General features: G+C 43.5%; 1 protein-coding gene across 6 annotated transcripts in view; it reads right to left on the bottom strand.

Moving 5' to 3' along the window:
• The window catches only part of LOC308325822 (disco-interacting protein 2 homolog C), a 237,641-nt gene that overhangs the window by 51,285 nt on the left and 167,298 nt on the right, over nucleotides 1–19,058 (bottom strand). For all 6 annotated transcript variants that reach the window (XM_080778520.1, XM_080778522.1, XM_080778521.1 and 3 more), the window contains exons 7-10: nucleotides 16,706–16,825; nucleotides 16,252–16,449; nucleotides 6,607–6,698; nucleotides 3,388–3,498 (exon numbers count right to left, since the gene is read on the bottom strand). In XM_080778520.1, coding sequence (XP_080634646.1) covers nucleotides 3,388–3,498; nucleotides 6,607–6,698; nucleotides 16,252–16,449; nucleotides 16,706–16,825 — 521 coding nt within the window. The remainder of the gene's footprint in view (nucleotides 1–3,387; nucleotides 3,499–6,606; nucleotides 6,699–16,251; nucleotides 16,450–16,705; nucleotides 16,826–19,058) is intronic.

Raw genomic sequence — 19,058 nt, 5'->3', positions numbered from 1 at the left:
CTTTCTTTCAGTAACTCTCTACCTCGCTTTCTCTCTCGTTCTTCCCTTGCCTGACATAATCAGCAAAACTTGAGTCAGCACACAGGATATTGCTTTTCTGAAACCAGAGACAGGCTGATGGTCTTTAGATGAGGGCTGAGGAGAACAGATTTGGGCAAACAACAAGAACGCTCCCTGTGTGTACGTGTGCGTGTGCGCACGTGCACATGTGTGTGTGTGTGTGTGTGTGTGTGTGTGTTATGAGTACGCTTTCAGACAGTTTCAACAGTTGACATCATACTCTCTTTACTGTCACTGACACTGAAATGAGTTGCCAGCCAGCGAGAGTGTTTGCGTGCGTGCGTGAATGTGCGTGCATTCTTCGATGAGTGTGACCTCAAGTACACGCATATGTATAAACAGAGTTTGTGTTACTATCGTATACTTGTGAGGACATCAACATTTTAGTGATTTTATGAATGGCATTAAATACATTAAGACATTTCTTAAACCAGAAACACAGTAGATCTACATGTGGGTTTGTACTGTAGTTCAGCTATTTATAAACATAGATCTACATGTGGGTTTGTACTGTAGTTACAAATATACAATATACAAATATATCTCTAACCCCTAAAATTATTTATTCTGCATTTGAGCCACGGACCACCATTTGATGAGGTTTAGTCTCTCAGAACCAAAACTACAGAATATGTACAGTACACATGTCCATGCTGTGCTGTATTGAGGCTGTTACCATTAGGATAGATAACCATGAGCAAAAAAAACTATTCTACATAGTCCATAAGGGTCCATTTGGTTACCAACTCTCCATTATTTAGCTGGGGATCACCTGGAACCCTCTCAAGGACCACTGGTTGAAAACCACTGCCCTAAACCATAAATCTAAATATCTAATTCTAAGCCTGAATCTTTTTCTAATTGTAGAAATCTTTTTTTTCAACCAAAATAGGACCAGGGAAAAGGTCCAATTTCTCATTATTCTACTGTACGTACACACACACACACACACACACACACACACACGCACACGCACACGCACACGCACACGCACACGCACACGCACACGCACACGCACACACACACACACACACACACACACACACACACACACACACACACACACACACTTGAGTCCATATGCGTGAGTTCTTCCAAACAACATTAGATTCTATTACATCTGCATCACTACATCACTCGCACTTCAACTGTGTCTTACTCTTGAGTCATAAGACGACATATTCAGATGAATCATTATGCCTTCAATATATAGCTCCTTTATGTTGATGATTTGTGGTTTCGATACAGCGCCCATGTTGATGAGCTATGGCTACGTGTAATAAAGTTATACAGCCCACTTGGCTGAAAGCCATTTAGCTTTCCTTTTCTCTTATTCCATTTCTCCCTTCACACGAGGGTGTCTTGGACTCCACTCCACCCAGAGCACACCACACACACACACACACACACACACACACACACACACACACACACACACACACACACACACACACACACACACACACACACACACACACACACACACACACACACACACACACACACACACACACACACACACACACACACGCTCACGCTCACGCACACGACACACAGAGCATGCCCGTTTTGTGTCACTTTCTTAATGCTTTGTTTAGTGGTGGTTTTAATATCGTTTGTTTGGTGATGAATCATGGTGAGGTAGTACGTTCACAACGGCTGCTTTGGATTAGAAGAATGTAACTTTCCGTCTCCTCTGTCAGTGCTCTCGTGTAAACGTCGTAATGTCGGGTTGACATAAGACGACTGGAATGAATCACAAACACAAACTGCTGTCCTGCTTTGGTGTCGGGACTTAGCCTCCTTCACTTATATACGGTCGCTGTACTGTATGTCAATATCTGCCTGTCTCTCACATCTAGTATGTACATTATTAATGGTTATAACTTATTATAGTATCTATACCTTGATTCAAGTTCAAAAGCATCTAAAGTAGCAGATCAACATGCTCTTTGCAGTTTTCCAGCTTGTGGATCTGCTAGCTGTAGAATGATAAAAGTAGGGCGTACATTTACGAAAAAACACAAAAAGTTAAAATATGGAGATAAGACTGCAGCGATATGTATGTATGCCCTGAATCTATGTTCTATCCACCCATGATAGAATGGTTTAAACCATGCTCAGACAAATATAACCAAACTGTGCACTTTATTAACTCAGAACCCTTGAAAAGCCTTTTGTGTGTAATATATAGTTTCAATATACATTATTATAATTTTTTGAGGGGCGCTAGCCCCTCCTATGCCCAGCATTCTGGGTTTGTGTAAACACAAACATTGAAGACAAAAGTGAAGACGGAAAAGTGATGACGCAAATTGTGATTGTCCGGCGTGATTGGGTGGGAGATGTGCCATTGGTTGAGCATTGCATAACGATTGTGCCACGGAGGACACACGTTGCATAGGCTGGTAGAGAGATGTCAGACATTGCGCAATACTCGAGAGACACAACACTTGGACCCAGTATGAGATGATCCATATTTATGGCTTCATGGCTGGACATAATGGACACACGGTTGAAACAGGTGCTGTATACGTTATTATAGAGCAGAGGAATGGTGCAAGGAGGCTGATGGAATGTGTGATTTAATGGCAGGCGCATCATGGTCTGTATATTGGCATTCAAAAGGTCACTGCTGCTATTTCAGATGGCAGAGCTCCAAGGGGAAAGTTGCTGTAAAAGTTGGAATTAATGCCATCCGTCTTTCCTTGATAGCTGGCGGGTGTATGGTTAAGCCCACCACAGATTAACCTCCTGTGGAGTGTTTGACACCAGGAGAGATAATACACTTTGAAATGCAGGCAATACCAACATGTCCACCAGTAGTGTTCATACCCAAACACCGATTCACTAAAGCTGTTTACACCCATATTTTGAGTGTAAAGGAAATTTCCAAACTTCCCACGTTAGTAGTCTAGTTAGTATAAGGCATTCTAATGACATACAGCAAGCTTTGGTCCCATGTAAGTCTGCAGACTTGAGAAAGAGCGGCCCTACGCAAAATTCATCAACATAAAATATGTAAACAGCTTAGTGAATGGGGCCCATTGTCTTCAATGTCAAGGACCCAATCATTCTCAGAGTGTACAACTCTCCATTATGAATGGGAGAACCATCATAAGGGAAACCGGGTAGCAATGTAGCATACATCTGCAACTCCTTTGCAACACAACAGTTTTAAGGTCAACCACACCAATGCAACTCCTGCCATTGGGGATAATGGCCGCACGCAGTTGCATGTTGCAAGGAGGTGTGTGGTGTATCATTGGTGCAGTTTGGGCTTTACATTTGTATTAAAGTTGTATATTTAACAGCATGAGAGCTTACCTTCCTGCTGAGTGGAACTTCTATGGGCACGGGAACAACTTCGGCCAACAGGCAGCCATAGAAAGCTGTCATGAAGGCTGCAGGGTCGTTGTTGGGGTACACTAGCGCCACCTGTGGACGGGAAGATGAAAAACAATCATGTTAAGAGTTCAAATATGATCCCTGAGTGGAAATGTACTATTTTGATTAGGGGGCGGCAAGCATTTGCTAGTATTTAAAAATAAAAATAATGTTTTATGTATTTTACTAAGGTCTCAAACACTCTCTTCGCTCTCTGTCTCTCTCTCGCAGGTTTCAGAATCATCACATTTTCAACACAGCAACGCTGCATAAAATAACTAGTCATTTTGGTATACTGTAAGTGCAGTGGTTTTGATTCATGTTATAATTCTCTGCTTACACACATTGTCCACACATCATCCAGACTGTATATCTCTTCTCCATTTTCTCATCAAAACATCAAGTCCAATGTGTCTCTGGTAGCCAGCCAATGGCATACCATGTCTCTGGAAGCCAGCCAATGGCAGCACAGAACACTCTTTATCAGCGACAGCGTCTCCATGCAGGACCCCATGTGGCTCCAGCTGCATGTAGCTGAGTGATGATAACACACTGCACTGCTCTAAGTGCTGCTTAATAGCCCAGTGTGTGTGTGTGTGTGTGTGTGTGTGTGTGTGTGTATATATATATATGTGTGTGTGTGTGTGTGTGTGTGTGTGTATATATATATATATGTGTGTGTGTGTGTGTGTGTGTGTGTGTGTGTGTGTGTGTGTGTGTGTGTGTGTTCCTTTGTCTGTCTTGTGCACTCATGCCGTTTATGTGGTGAATTGAAATGAGTTCCTTTAAACCTGTAGCCTACTACAAACCAAGTGGCCCAGCCCAGCCAGCTGTGTGTTAGAAACGTGAAGCTTGTGTGTGTGCGTGCGTGCGTGCGTGCGTGCGTGCGTGCGTGCGTGCGTGCGTGCGTGCGTGCGTGCGTGCGTGCGTGCATAGTCTCTAAAGTGCTGCTCAGTGAATAGGCCAGTCAGTATAATGACGGTCTAACAGGGGTAATGTTGACAAGGGCAGGTTGTGTTCTGTGGATCAGGTTACATGGAGCTGATACCAGAGCAGCGAGAGTAGATAGAGAGAGCGAGGAGGTAAACAAAAGACAGCTTTGTTTGTTTTGTAGGCTGTTGAAGTTCAAGTTTGGAGGTGAAAGGCTGCAGGTTCACCTCCATGTTCAAGTGTTCTCTATGGCTATTATATTTCAATGTGTCCGATTCTGTCTTTAGTTTGTTCTTTTATTTTCTTCAATTGAACCTTTAAGAACAACCTGGCCAAGAAAGCAGCAATTTGATTTGGTTTGATTTCGAAAGTATTAACCTTACAAAATGACAAGTGCACAGGTTAACACCATCAAGGACCAAACATACCAAAAACTTATTTCCATTTTGGTTCTTACAAAAAACGTAATATACCACAACAAAGTATGATAAATAAACATTTTTCCAAACAAAAAACATCAGATATCAGAACACAACATAAATAAATAAAAATAAACAAACCCTAATACAATTCTAAAACTGCTTTTGTTGACTGTTTTAAAAGTGCTCAGGTTTAAAGTCAGAAACAAAAGTTGCACATTATAGCGACAGTTCAATCAAGCACCAAAAGTCAAAATGTGGATTACACAGCAGTCCCAGAGCGACATTCAAACGCCAGACTTACATTTTAAACAGCGGAGGTTTTAACGCAACATAAACTAAACTTGAACTCATGTATCTCCATTACTAGCCAACACGCCCAGTATCACTTTTCAATGCAATTAAAGCCTGTTTTATCCCCAGATCTTCCCCAGCAGCCCAGCAGAGACCTCCCTCACTAAAACTCATTACTGGAACCAACGTGCAAGACAGATTTCCCTTGTAAAAAATTAAAAATATCCAATAACCCTCTCCCCGCATGTCTCATTATAGCGTCAATAAAACGACAGTAAAGTACAGTAACAGTAATGAAAAGGCACAAGCTTCCGGTTGGGAGGAGAACACTAACACAGGTCCAGCTGTGACTGTTATTTTCTGCCTTTATTGAGTTATAAAGAGAAGAAAGACAGGGAAGAGGGAGGGAGAAACGGGGTGAGATACGTATACGCAGCAAAGGTTGTCATGAACAGGACTCCAACACCAGGCCAGAGCCTATGTGTGGCATGCGCCTGGACCGCTAGGCCAGCGGGCGCTCCAGCTGTGACTGGGTGTAACTACGTTGTGGGGGTTAGGTGGCATCACAGATGTTACAGATTAACAGGATGGTTTGAATCCCTTTCCCTGGCTGGGTAACCCTGGGTGTGGGGAAGTAAATGAGAAACACCCTTATTTCCTTCAGTAACTGCGATCACTGTGTTCTTGGGCAAGGCACCTGACTGTATACAATAACAGAAAATACTAGTATAGGATCCTGAGGGACTCCGGTCAACCATATAGGGTTTTTTTCTTTTTTGTCAAATATGTTTTTATTGAACAGATAAATTATTACAAACATTACGATATGAAATACTTTTAGATAGTTTAGGATAGTTCATGGTTGGAATAACGTGTTACTTCCATGCGCTACGTCCAACCAGGGAAACCCCCCCCTGTCAGGTGTAGAGGAGCAACTTGAACTTGGAGTTCAAGTCCGTTTCTCTCCCCATGTCCCCCATATATGGGGACTAGGTTGGTGGAGGGTGTGTAGAGCCCAGGATCATGTTAGATAATTGACACAGGGGGGGGAAATGGGTTACAAAATCGTGACAAAATTATAATTAAAAAAAAAGGATAGTTCACCCCCAAAATGACTTTACTCAAGTGGTTAAGTGTCTTTCAGTTGTCTCAGTGGCCAACAGTAGAAGATCTGTAGGCCTACTTGTACTACTAGGTAGCTCCATGTGGCCAGTGGTTCAGGAGGTATACGTAGCATTCATCTTGGAATTGGTTCCACCCCCGTGTCAAAACACTGACAGAACCCCGGGCCTAACTCACCCCGGTTGGTGCCTTAGCTTGGATGGCAGCCTCTACCATTGGGGCTGTGAATGCGTGCGTGCGTGTGCGTGTGCGTGTGTGTGTGTGTGTGTGCGCGCGCGCGTGCGTGGGCACACAGTTAGTTATGAGTCAGTTTATCCAATGTTATCATTTATTAATCACACAGGATTTTTCCCCTCCTTCCCACCTCTCTCTCTCTCTCTCTCTCTCCACTCACCCGATCTCCCGGTTTGACCAGTGGCTCCTGTTTGGTTCCCAGTTTATGGAGGAGGTTGTAGGTCACCTTCATACTCCTGGACCACAGTTTACCTGCGAGGGAAACAGCCATGTTACACATACAGTACAGTGGTTCTCAAACCTTTTCATGTCAAGGACCCCCAAATTGACATTTTCCATCCTGCGGACCCCCATTTGTACAGCTCTAGAGTCATGTTCAACCGTTTTCATTTCAAGGACCCCCAGTTGCATTAAGCTACGGACACCCATTATAACAGCATTTCTATCTCTGGGAACCCAATTTATATTGTAAAATCAAAGTTAATTTAACTTTGATTTAACTTTTAGAGTGTACAAATGGAACCAAATGTACCCCGACGGGACCATTTGGTTCTCAGAGTTACAGTCCCAAAAGGGTCCATGTGGTTCCTAACTATAATTTAGCTGGGGACCCCCTGGAACTCCCTCAAGGACCCCACTTTGAGAAGCACTGTCTGTCATAGGCAAACATGACGCCGGTTGCATGTGGGGCTTACAGTAGTCCATGGGCCTCGTTTATAAAAGGTAATTTTGCCCCTATGACCCAGAAGAAAGTCTGTCACACAAAAGTCAAATTACAGTAGATTCATTCCAAATGTCATAGACACTGTACAACTGTACTGTAAAAGATATGGTCTCTGTCGGGTGGAAACCTCATTGTGTCCGAAATCGTTACTTTCAGGATTCAAATTCAAAAACAGCAAAAGTAGGACATCTACAAGCTTTTAATACCTTTATGCGATGCTGTAGTATGATCAAGTAGGGCGTACATTTACTAAAAAACACAAAAAGTTAAACTATGGACATAAGAGGCGTCTGCACGACAGCAATGACATGTGAGTGGATTTCAATAACTTTCAAAGGTTATGTGCCTTAGTGTAACTATCATATTCTTTCAGCTGATAATGCACGGATCAAAGACAAACAACACTTCCACAAAGGAGGCCTAATGAGAACCACATGACCACGCTGGCATCACACTCAACATACGTACTCAAGTACCTTCCAACTCTGAAATAGGTGAGGCGTGACTGATGTGTCTCGCTTGGCGTAGCCCAGAGGGCGATACCGTATGTAGACCATTACACGGTTTCCATTACAGACCAAGCTAAATCAAGTGCGCCTCACGCCATTTGAGGGGGAAACATGAGCCGTGCAGAGAGACACCGTATATCCACCGCAAAAAAGATGTTCAAAAGGATAATAGACAGAAACCACAGCACATCAAAGAACACAACGGAAAGTCATATAGAATACATAAGAGTGTAATTACAGTAAGTAAAGTATTGTAGTGTTCCATCTGGTGGCCTCGCTCACATTTCTCATTATTTGCAGGACTCGCACGGCTAAAAGCAAAACCTGAACCTCCGTTTGAGCGGTGACCTGACCCCAAACAACACATACAGTAATGTACAATTTGCAGGTCTCATTTAGGCTGTGAAAACGGTGAAGAATTTATAGTTAATTTTCTGAAATATAATGTTTTACTTGTAGTTTTTTTTTTTTGCCGTCGGGCAGAAACCTCTCATATTTGTGTTTTTTTGTAAACTACTTCACATCACACAATAGCATCAAATGTAGCCTATCTGCGAGCTCAAAATGTAGCGCGAAGCGACGCACTTTGAGCTTGTAGATCTGCTACTTTTGCTGTTTTTTAATTTAAATCCTGAAAAGTAATCCGTTTTGGACATACAGTGTGAGGTTTCCACCCGACAGAGCAAAAAGCAAAAAGCAAGTCAACAATAACGAATAAAAAACCCTAATAAAGTACCGTTTACAGAACAATGCAAAGAAGTGAAAGAGTGCATTTGTTGTAAACAAATCCCGGAATAAAAGCGGTGATCTGTGATCGGTATTAACTGCCTGTGGGCTTAGCGGGGTGGGGGGTGGTGGGGTGGTCCCGCTCCCCTCATTAACCACATTAAACCCTGACAATGAATGTCATTTCCCTGCTATGTTTTTCCCTTAATCCAGGCTGACAGACGCTGATATGGAGCATTGTCAATCGAGCGTTAACGCCTTATTGTTCTGCATGCCAAATGGGGCTGCTTGATTTTGATCAGAATTAATGAATGTGGAGAGCCCGGCCGCCCTCAAGGAACATGAGCTGGAGAGAAAAGGGAGGGAAAGTATGTCTTTTTTTTTCAGGAGCACAGCTAGTGGCTTGTGGGAATTTGGAGGCAGAACAGATGAGCGCTAGGGGGGGAGTCCTGTTTTATTTGGGGGGTTTTGGGTTTTTGTAAATTAATGACAAAATGTCTCGTCTCTGGGAGGGAAAGTGAATAAGTCGCCTGTTCCCTCCAAAAAAGTACAGTAAGAATTACACTAAATTGTGCGTCATACGTTGTACCCAAAATACCAGGTCACAACACGTCGCAGCAGGGTTGTGAGCATGAGCTTGTGGGTCGGCTATTTTTGGTGCACGCAGCTACTGAAAATATAAATCAGGTACGGTGCCCTTGAGCCAAGCACTGTACTCTCAGCCTGTGCAACGGTGCTGCTCAGTGGACTATTGTGGTTGTACTGGGCAGCTCCCAGTCGCCGACAGCAGTAGAATCTGTACAGATTTCTACTGTCAGGTTAATAAAAAGCCTGTGTGTTTAAGTCAGCGTGTGATGACAGTTGGTGAACATGCCACCCTGCCGTCTGTGGGATGAGTAAGGCGTGCCATGCTGGGCACAGCTTGAGCTCCATCTCCATGTGCCCACTCTGCCAAACCCCAAAACACAAGCTCTGCACCGTATCATCCTCACTGCTGATGGAACTCCCAGAGTGTTACAAGACATTTTTTACACTCTCATAGCGTCTCCTATTAGGGGGCAAACGTTCGGCAAAAAATAGCAGAACTATTGGCTATTTTCAGCAAGATTTGGTGTACAGGGGGGAAAATGGACGGACCAAGCATGGGGACTCCAGTGACTCGGCTGGTAAGACATAAATAAATCTATAAAGTCCTTCCTAGCCTGAGCCTTGAATCTGACCCGAGGGTCTTTACTGCTTGTATTGTCATCTCACCTCTCTCTGCCTTTCCCGTCTCTCTGTTCATTCTTAACACAATCTGTGCTGGCACGAGAAAATCTCTTGAATAGCTACTGTACCCAGCTGTGCCATCCATGAGATGTTATTAAAACTTGCAGGGCCTTAGATTAATCTATCCATCCTATCTAGGCTGCCAGGATTTATCTATTACCTTTGGAGCATACGCCGAAGTATTTGCAGCTTTGATCGACAAAAATCCGGATGGACGAAAACATGCGGCAAGATGAGTAAGTTGTAGATATTAAGCACTTCAATATGTTGTATTATAAATACATGTTGCATGTATATTGTTGCATGTATAAATAGATACATATACATGGATGTACATAGATAGTTCCGTACATATATGGTATAAAATCTGAGCTATAACACAAACGGTTTTCTTCTAGACCATTCTTGTCGTTCTTCCTTGCTTGTGTTGGATTCTACTGGGTCTTAGCAGCGCTAGGAGTCACATGCAGCCCCCGTGGCGCTCTCCGACTCGCTTCACTTGCGGCACAGGGACAGTCACGGCTCTGTGGACAGAGGCTTTGTAGACGATGAGGTTGGACACGGAGGCGAGGTGGAGGGCGGTGTGGGTGTCAAAGTAGTGCTTGTGCCGGGGGGGGGGGGGGCAAAATGTTGGATATCACGACCCCCACCTGAAGTCTAACATAGCATTCTGTATAAAGGTCTACAAAACAACAGCAACACTCTACTGAATAGAGGAGAGGTGAATATGTGAAAAGGAACAAGATGATTACTTTTATAGCACAGTACTTTGTGCACGTCCCTCTGCAGTGCAGTACACACCAAAAGGCTTGGGTTTTGATATAGGCCTGGGCAATACAGTGTATCAATAATTATATCCACATTGTGGTATGAGACTATACATATTGATAAATCACATACTGATATCGTGATTTGGCCTTCTCCTACTTTTAATCACTTAAGCACTATTTTATACGAGTTATGAGCTTGTGGATCCGCTATTTTCTCTAATTTATTGGGGGGGGGGGTATTATTGATCGTCACAATCAGTGTTGATTTTGTCGACTAAGACTAAAGACTAAGTCGACTATGGTTTTTCAAGACTAATGAACATTGTATTTGCAATTTTGAGTTTAAAAAAAAACACTAAGACTAAATCAAAATATGCTGAAAAATTAACACTGGTCCTTACAATATCGAGGTATTTGGTTAAAATAATATCATGATGACATTTGACACCATGACACCTTATCGCCCAGTCCTAGTTAAATGCCTTGATCAAGGGCACGTTGGCAGTGTTGTAACACAGCACCAGCTCACAAAAGCCCTACACACACCGTCTGCGAACGCCTCGCGTCAAAACAGCCGCCTTATTTTCAATGAATCTATCCCACACCGGCGGCGTCCGACGCACGTTCACGCCTCGCCTGATGCTCCGATACGCCACCGTTCTATTTTCCAGGCCCTGTGCCGCGTCGCTGCGCACCCGGTGTGTTCTCTACCAAGTCATGTGTGACTGAAAAGAGCAACTTGTCCTGCTGATGATACAAGGCCAACAACACTGGCTCCACTCTACTGTAGTCAGAGGTGCTTGTGTTTGTGTGCATGGTGCCAGGATTTGTGAGCTCAGAACGCGTGCAAGATCTACTCCAACTGTGTCTGACTCATTCCAGCAGATATGAGATTAACCACGTATGCCTGATTCATTCTAGGACAGTGTCATGTGTGGCAAAAAAAATTTACGAACTCACAATGAACTGCAGCCTGAGCTTGTAGATCTACTATTATACGTTTGTAATTATATATATTTTTACACATAATGACTTAAAGTATCTCTGTCGGATGGAAACCTCATACAGTATTTCCAAAACAGTGACTTTTCAGGATTGAAAAGCAGCAAAATTAGCAGATCTACAAGCTCAAAACACGTTGCTTTGAGCCGTGTTACAACCTTGGGGATCTGCTACTTGTGATGCTTTTAGGTGACTCTGTAGTGTGCCCAACGATATTAAGCAAAGTAGTATGTATCATTGTAGGGATTATCTATCTATTATTATACATGTCCCCAGTCGTTGGACTTCCGGGGGTCATGGGTAGGACTTCGGGGGTCATGGGTAGGACTTCGGGGGTCATGGGTAGGACTTTTACATTAGCGATATTCTAGCAGACCACGTGTCAAACCCTTACACATTTCACGTCATCTAAAAATCGATGCCTGTGGCCTTTGGACAATGTACTTTTAATTGCTCAGTATACAGTACCTTGTATTCCTTCTTTGGCACATATTTGCCACAGTAAGCCACACGTCGTCCCGGAAGGAAAAAAAGCCAATGCAGAGAGTTAGCCGATTAGCCAATGGCTAATAGGAAGTTAATAATAACATCTTTGTGCAGCTCACTGTGTGTTCATCATGTAGGCCTATGCTCAGAATAGTTGACCAGCAGTCCAAGGTACAATAGCCTACCTACTCACTCCCAAAAAATTACAGCAGCCTACACTGTTTCTGTCTCTGTATTGTATTGTCTTGCACTTTGATACTTTGTCAAGTAGTGCTACAGTATACACACTATGTAAGCTCATAATATATCAGGTCCAATAAAGTGATAGTGCTTTGTTGAATAAAAGCCTGTATTAACAAAAAAGTCTCTCAGAGACAGCCGGGACTCATTAGGAATACAAACACTTAGTGCTTCAGCCAATTAGCCGGGGTTATCTGCAGTGCACGTCGCAGCAGGAGGGTTGATGTTTAGAAACGCAGGGAGAATGTCAGCTCTGTCAATTCTACTGCGTACCTCTGAGACTATGAGGATGGAGAAATGCAGCCTGGCACAGACGGAAGCTAAACAACCCTGTCCTTGAAGGCAGGCATCAAAGAGAAGACAGCCCCGATAAAAGACAAGAGAGAGAGAGAGAGAGAGAGAGAGAGAGAGGGGGAGAGAGGTAGGGAGGGAGAGGGAGAGAAAGAGAGAGGGGGGGGGGGGGGGACTGCACAAGGTGAAAGAGAGTTTGAAGATTGAAGTTAAGATTTAAACACTGCACACAAGAGTTGCACCGCACACAAACACACACTCTATATGTACCCACACACACATGGCACACACAATTTCACCAGTTATCCTGTTTGTACGGTGGAGTCTCCTGTGCTGTCTAGACATTTCACAGTCCGCTGAGCTTCTATCTTCTATCTCTCCATCATAAGCTGTTACGGCTCTCATCACAAATCAGTGCACGCATCCACACGCATGCACACATAGCGCGCGCACGCACACGCACACACACACACACACACACACACACACACACACACACACACACACACACACACACACACACACACACACACACACACACACACACACACACACACACACACACACACACACACACACACACACACACACACACACTACATCTGTACAATTTTGGCACTAACATGGAGAAAGAGGGTCCATTTCTGCATGGTTATGTGATTGTTCAGACAGGAGTTTAAACAGATTATTATTTTGATAGAATATTGTTTAGAGACTGATGCGAGGTTATTGGTTTAACTCCTAGTTTACTGAGGCACTACAGTGAGTGGCTACACAGTCTCTCTGCATTTGTGTTTACCTTGCTAATTGTGAGTCGCTCTGGATAAGAGTCTTAATGCCTAAATTGTAAATAGTGTACATAGATATAATTACAGCATGTGCACGTGTCTGTGTGCACATGTGTGTAGTCACATGCACACGTGTCTGCGTCTCTCAGTGTGCACATGGTGTGCTGATGATGTCATTCCGTTCCCACTACTACAGCACAGCAGAAGCATGCACAGTGGTGGGAAAAGTACTCAAATATTTTACTCAAGTAAAAGTCAATAGTTTTTTTTGTACAATACAAAAGTCCGTAATTCAATATTTACTTGAGTAAAAGTACTAAAGTATTGGTGTCAAAATATACTTACTTGACAAAAGTAAAAATAGCCTACTCATTATGCAGAATGTCCCATTTCACAATTGATCAAATAGCGGATATCGCGACGCATTGTGAGCTTGTAGATACGCTATTTTCAAATGGCCAAAATGTATAGGGCTGAAGTGGGTAATGTATGTTTTGTACTAATAATCAAAAATCTACAAAGTAACTAGCAACTTAAGTTTTAAAATAATTGTAGTGGAGTAAAAGTACAATATTTGGATCCAAGATGTAGTGGTCAAGTCAAAGTATTGGAAATTGGAAGTACTCAAGTAAACCACAAATTTGGGCGGGAACCCCTTTTGGTTATAATTTAACTATTGAAAAATAGCACATCTACAAGCTCATAGCGTGCCACCGAGTGGCGCGCTACGAGCTTGTAGGTCTGCTATTTTTGAAAAATCGTGAAAATATTTATTTCAGAAAACTGGAGGATTTAGATTTAGATTTTTTTATTTTGAGGTCAGGCCAAAATGGGTTAAGTACAGTACTTATACTGTAAGTAAATGTACTTAGGGTACTTTCCACCACTGCTTGGGTTCTAAAGTAGAACAGCGAGGAAGACAGAATCCCTGCTGGAACCAAAGACATTTTCTCCACTGCTGTTTGGGGGATAGAATAATAAGGTGGACGTGAGGCCCTCCGCCTCACGCAGCAGAAAGACCCTAACTAGCTGGGACTGAAGATATGCTTGCAGGGAGGGGGGGGGGGGACGACCACGACCACGTATGTCCACAACCATTCCTCTTTTAATGATCTTCTTAAAACTATTTTAAGGTAGTGGAAATAGCCGATCTTCAAGCTCAATTCTGCTATTCTCAAACAACGTTTGTGCGGCGCTCTGGAATGACGAACCATGGCGTTCATTTGTGTTTGTGTGATGGAGCGATGCTGCAGTGAGATCAGAGAGCTGGAGATGAGAGTATACATAGAGCGGATATATACTGAACAATGTGACTCATCCTGATTTATTATACTATCGTGATCTTAGTTTATTGCTTTGTCTTTTCCTTTGTTCATTTCATGTCTCTCTCTTTCTCTCCTCCCTCCCTCCCTATCTCTTTCTTGGATAACATAATGAAATTATTCTTTCTAGCCTTTGCCATATTTTGTGTCTTTTAAATGTAATCCATAATCAGCTCTGCCTTACACAATAATGACTCTATGCTCACAGGAATACTTATAGTTTGTGTTTGATGCCTCAGACCCTAATGTATACTGTATATTAACGTTGGTGGTCTAGGGGTTTAAGAAATTCTGCAACAATGAACTACAGTATATTATTAGTAGTGTCGTTTTAGTCGGTACACAGTAACCTTACGAGCTTCCGCACAACTGGATCAATGATGCAAATGTGGCTCCGCCGTGAGAATACAACAACTAACGGATGTTCGTACAGCCTCCTCCGGTCTGTCTGCTATTAGGCTGGAACCAGAGCCAGCAGGTGGTAGCCATTGTTTTGTCGCTGGAGTTAATCAGCTCTGGGAGTGAGACAGAGCGTGGCTTCAATCAGAGCTGCTGTTCAAACAGGATTCCTAGTCTGAATAAACAGCTGTGCTACAAACACACTGCTAGACTAGCTCTTACCTGTGGATGCACTGTAGGTCACTGCGTGACCGCAGTATTATTCCACTGAGATGCTAGATTTATCTCACAGAGGGAGCCCTGCAATACATCGGCTATTTGAGGATAGCAGAGTAGATTTGCTATTTTTTTTTTAAAGGTGGAAAAACACAAATATTGTATGGGGTGTGCTTGACATGGAAAAGTGTGACATTGACAAAGACAAACAAAATACAACTAAAGAAAAACAAAACAAAACAATATATAACGAGTTGCACAGAAATATCCTGCAGTCCACCCCAGCCAGACATATTCCTTCAAGTATATTTTTCCAAAGTTGTAGCCCGTTCAGAGCTCACTCATAGCCAGAAACTAATCAGAGTCCTGATATGTGCATATGGTAAAAATCCCATTTTAAGTCATAGTCGTCCGTCCTATTAAGCAGCCTGTATGACAGTCGCTCGTAAGCGGCCAATAGTCCCATGGAGGCATCCCAGAGGGAGCCTTCCAGTCCTTGACCAACAGCCTCCTACCTGACATAATGGCAGTTTGTATCCATTCAGCTAAAGGAGGAGCAACATGCCTCAATGTGGCAGGATCCCCCAGAATGAAAAAGGAATGTGTAGGCCTGTAATTCTCTCCAGTCTTGCAAAAGGGCCTTTCTATGTGGAGTTTGCATGTTTTCCCCATGTCGCCTAGGCCCTATAGGGTAGGTACCCTCACAAAAATGTAATCCTGCGGTCTCTAAAACGGCCTCCCCCTGGCCAGCCGAGGCACCTGATGGAGGAGAAAGGAACTGGTTGGAATAACGTGTTTCTTCCATGCGCTACGTTTAGCTGGGGAAACTCCCCTCTGTGAGGTGAAAAGAAGCGGCTTGGACTCCTCATGCATAGAAAGAAGCATGAGGTCAGTCCGTTGCACTCCCCATGTTGGCAGAGGAAGTGTAGCACTCGTACCCAGGATTACATTAGAAAATTGACACTGGGTGAAAGAATGAGTTGCAAAATTGTGGGATAAACATTTAAGATAAAAAAGAAAGCCCCTGTCTGTCTGCCTGCCTGCGTCTATGAGCTGTCCTTACCGTATGTGAGGACGTAGAGTGGCTTCCCGTTGGTGTCCATGGTGGTGAGACAGGGCGCTTTGGGCGAGATGGTCCCCCACCTCTGCAGCGCTGCCTCCAGGGAGGGAGGCCAGTTGGTCACCACGCCTAGCGGGTCGCCACGCATGGCCACCATCTGGGCTCCCTCCGCCTTGGGCTGGTTGGGATCTGGCTGTTGGACTGGATGGAGAGGAGAGGAGAGGAGAGGAGAGGAGAGGAGAGGAGAGGAGAGGAGAGGAGAGGAGAGGAGAGGAGAGGAGAGGAGAGGAGAGGAGAGGAGAGGAGAATACTGAATCTTACAATTTGCAATGTAGATAGATGCTCGTAATCCAGAGCGACTTACTGTATGTACAATGAAACTCTACAAACTATAGGATGGCAGGTCAACAACTGTCAACTGATAACATGTCAGTGAACATTGTATGTTTCTTCTCACCCTCCAGGAGTTCCTCAAAGTCATCCACAAAGAACTCCCTGAGCGGAGGTCGTTTGGGTCTCTTTAGTGTGTTGACTAGCTGCTGGATCTTAGCTGACACTCTGCTACTGACTGGAACACCTACAGACACACACAGAGACAGAGACAGAGACAGAGACACAGACAGACAGACAGACAGACAGACAGACAGACAGACAGACAGACAGACAGACAGACAGACAGACAGACAGAGTATCAGTGCTGTCGGGCAGAAACATCTTATCTCCTGCATATTCCAACTAGTTTTTCTTAAATTAACTACTTGACCACACTACAGTGTCCCACAAAAGCATCACAAGTATCTTTTTGTCAGATGAAACCTGACCTATGTTTTACGCAAATGTAATGACGACTTTGGCTTCTAGTAGGGACCTAGTCCTGATTGGCTGCCACACACGCTGCTGTCATGTATTGGTTACTCAGGTCACATGACCAGGAAACAGGTAGCAGAAAGCAGGTAACAGAAATCTTTAGAGACACCCAATGTTATGTAACGTAATGTTATGATTGAGACTGGCCAGTTGAGAGGACCGTTCGTTACTAAATAAAGAAACCAGCGCTTCTTTCACCTGACAAATATCACTGTGTGATAATTTCTTGTTTTTTATCACATCACTTTTGAATTTGAATCCTGAAAGGTAACAGTTTTGAACATTATGAGGTTTCTACTTGACCCAGACAATATTTATGAATGATAATAATAATAAAACAACAACAGACACAGCCACACAAACATACATTCAGCAACGTCCCATCAAAGTAATGTTCTAAATGTCTTGGGTTCTGCAGGGTTGTGATGTTATAAGAGGTAAGTGTCATAGGGCCTGATTCTTCAACGCGTTTACGCTGATATAATGACGTGAAGCTAGCGGAAAGGCATTTACGTGGATTTCCCACATTAATTTGGAATTCATGGAAATGGCCGTGAACTTGACGCTCACGTAGGTTGGTCGGAAACTCCGTAAAATCCCACGGGACCTCTTTAGGTGGCGGACGAATTTACGGATATATTCAGAAGGCTTTAGTCTTCATGCTGAATCAATAAATAGTTCCCAAATCGCAGATAAAATATGTAGGCATGTGTCCCGACCCTAACATTGTTCAGCACATAGAAAAATGATATATAAAAGCCGAGTGCACTTGCACTTGTATGCCTATGCATGCATTCTAGAGTCAAGTCCCATAAGGAAACTGCCCCTGCAAGCGACACCTTTTTATTTATTTATTAGGATATTTCTATAGCATGCGCGATTGCGCTGCTCACTTGACAGCCTTCTCTAGGCTACTCGCAGTGCGTTGTGAGCTTGTAGATCGGCTCCCGTGGACTCGCGCTGCATGTTAAAAAACAAACTCACAATTATAATAAGAACATAGGCCTACACTTATCTGCATTCTGCACTGTACGAATCCAACATTGTTTAGTGTGTGTTAGTGTTGTTTAGTGAGTCAGTTCTCTGACTGTCGGTGTGTGTGTGTGTGTGTGTGTGTGTGTGTGTGTGTGTGTGTGTGTGTGTGTGTGTGTGTGTGTGTGGAGGGGGCGGACAGCAGCATGCGGCCGCTGAACCGAGTCCAATCTGGGTGAAATTTACATTGGAAAATTAATATAACGGCGCGGTGAGCCCGGCAAGGACAGAACACGGCCTGGCCCGACTGTTATATGGTCTATCTATGGCATTCTATGGTTCACAGACTGACAGACATGCCGGTCTGACAGACAGCAGTCACGACGAGGGCTATAAATCCACAGCGTGCAATTTGGCCAGTCAGTTTTAAGCCAGCTCACCTTAATTAATTATAATATGGGCAACGTTGTAGCTGTGTAGGCTATATGCTGTAGGCTACTACATTGATCTCATCATGAGTTTGCCGTGTCCCGCGAATCATTTTAATATGACGACATCATGAAATTAATTTACATCTGATACATCGGATATCTATTTTACTTCTGCAGGCGAGTGTTGTTTCTTTTTTTATAACCCTCAGGTGCATTCATCAGTAGCCTATAAGGGCTTATCATTGCCGAGTTGTAATATAGCATTTGGTCGTGTGGTGAACAGTACAAATTAATATCATGTATTGATATTGATCACATGCATGGATGCCACACACAGAATAGTTTAACTCACTGGATAAACTCACTGGATTATAATTTCTTAAATTCTTCAGACAAGAGGATCCCAATTATTCACTTATGAATGTATATGCTTGTAGGCTACTGTTCTTTATCGCGCAAGCCATGCCCCCCTCCCTCTCTCCCCCCCCTCTCTCTCTCTCTCTCTCTCTCTCTCTCTCTCTCAAAAGACGACTTTTGCAT

Source organism: Protomyctophum bolini (genome assembly GCF_963924005.1).
Source record: "Protomyctophum bolini genome assembly, chromosome: 12".
Classification (NCBI taxonomy): domain Eukaryota; kingdom Metazoa; phylum Chordata; class Actinopteri; order Myctophiformes; family Myctophidae; genus Protomyctophum; species Protomyctophum bolini.
Note: the sequence above shows the minus strand (reverse complement) of the source record. Positions and strands in the feature narration are given on the sequence as shown.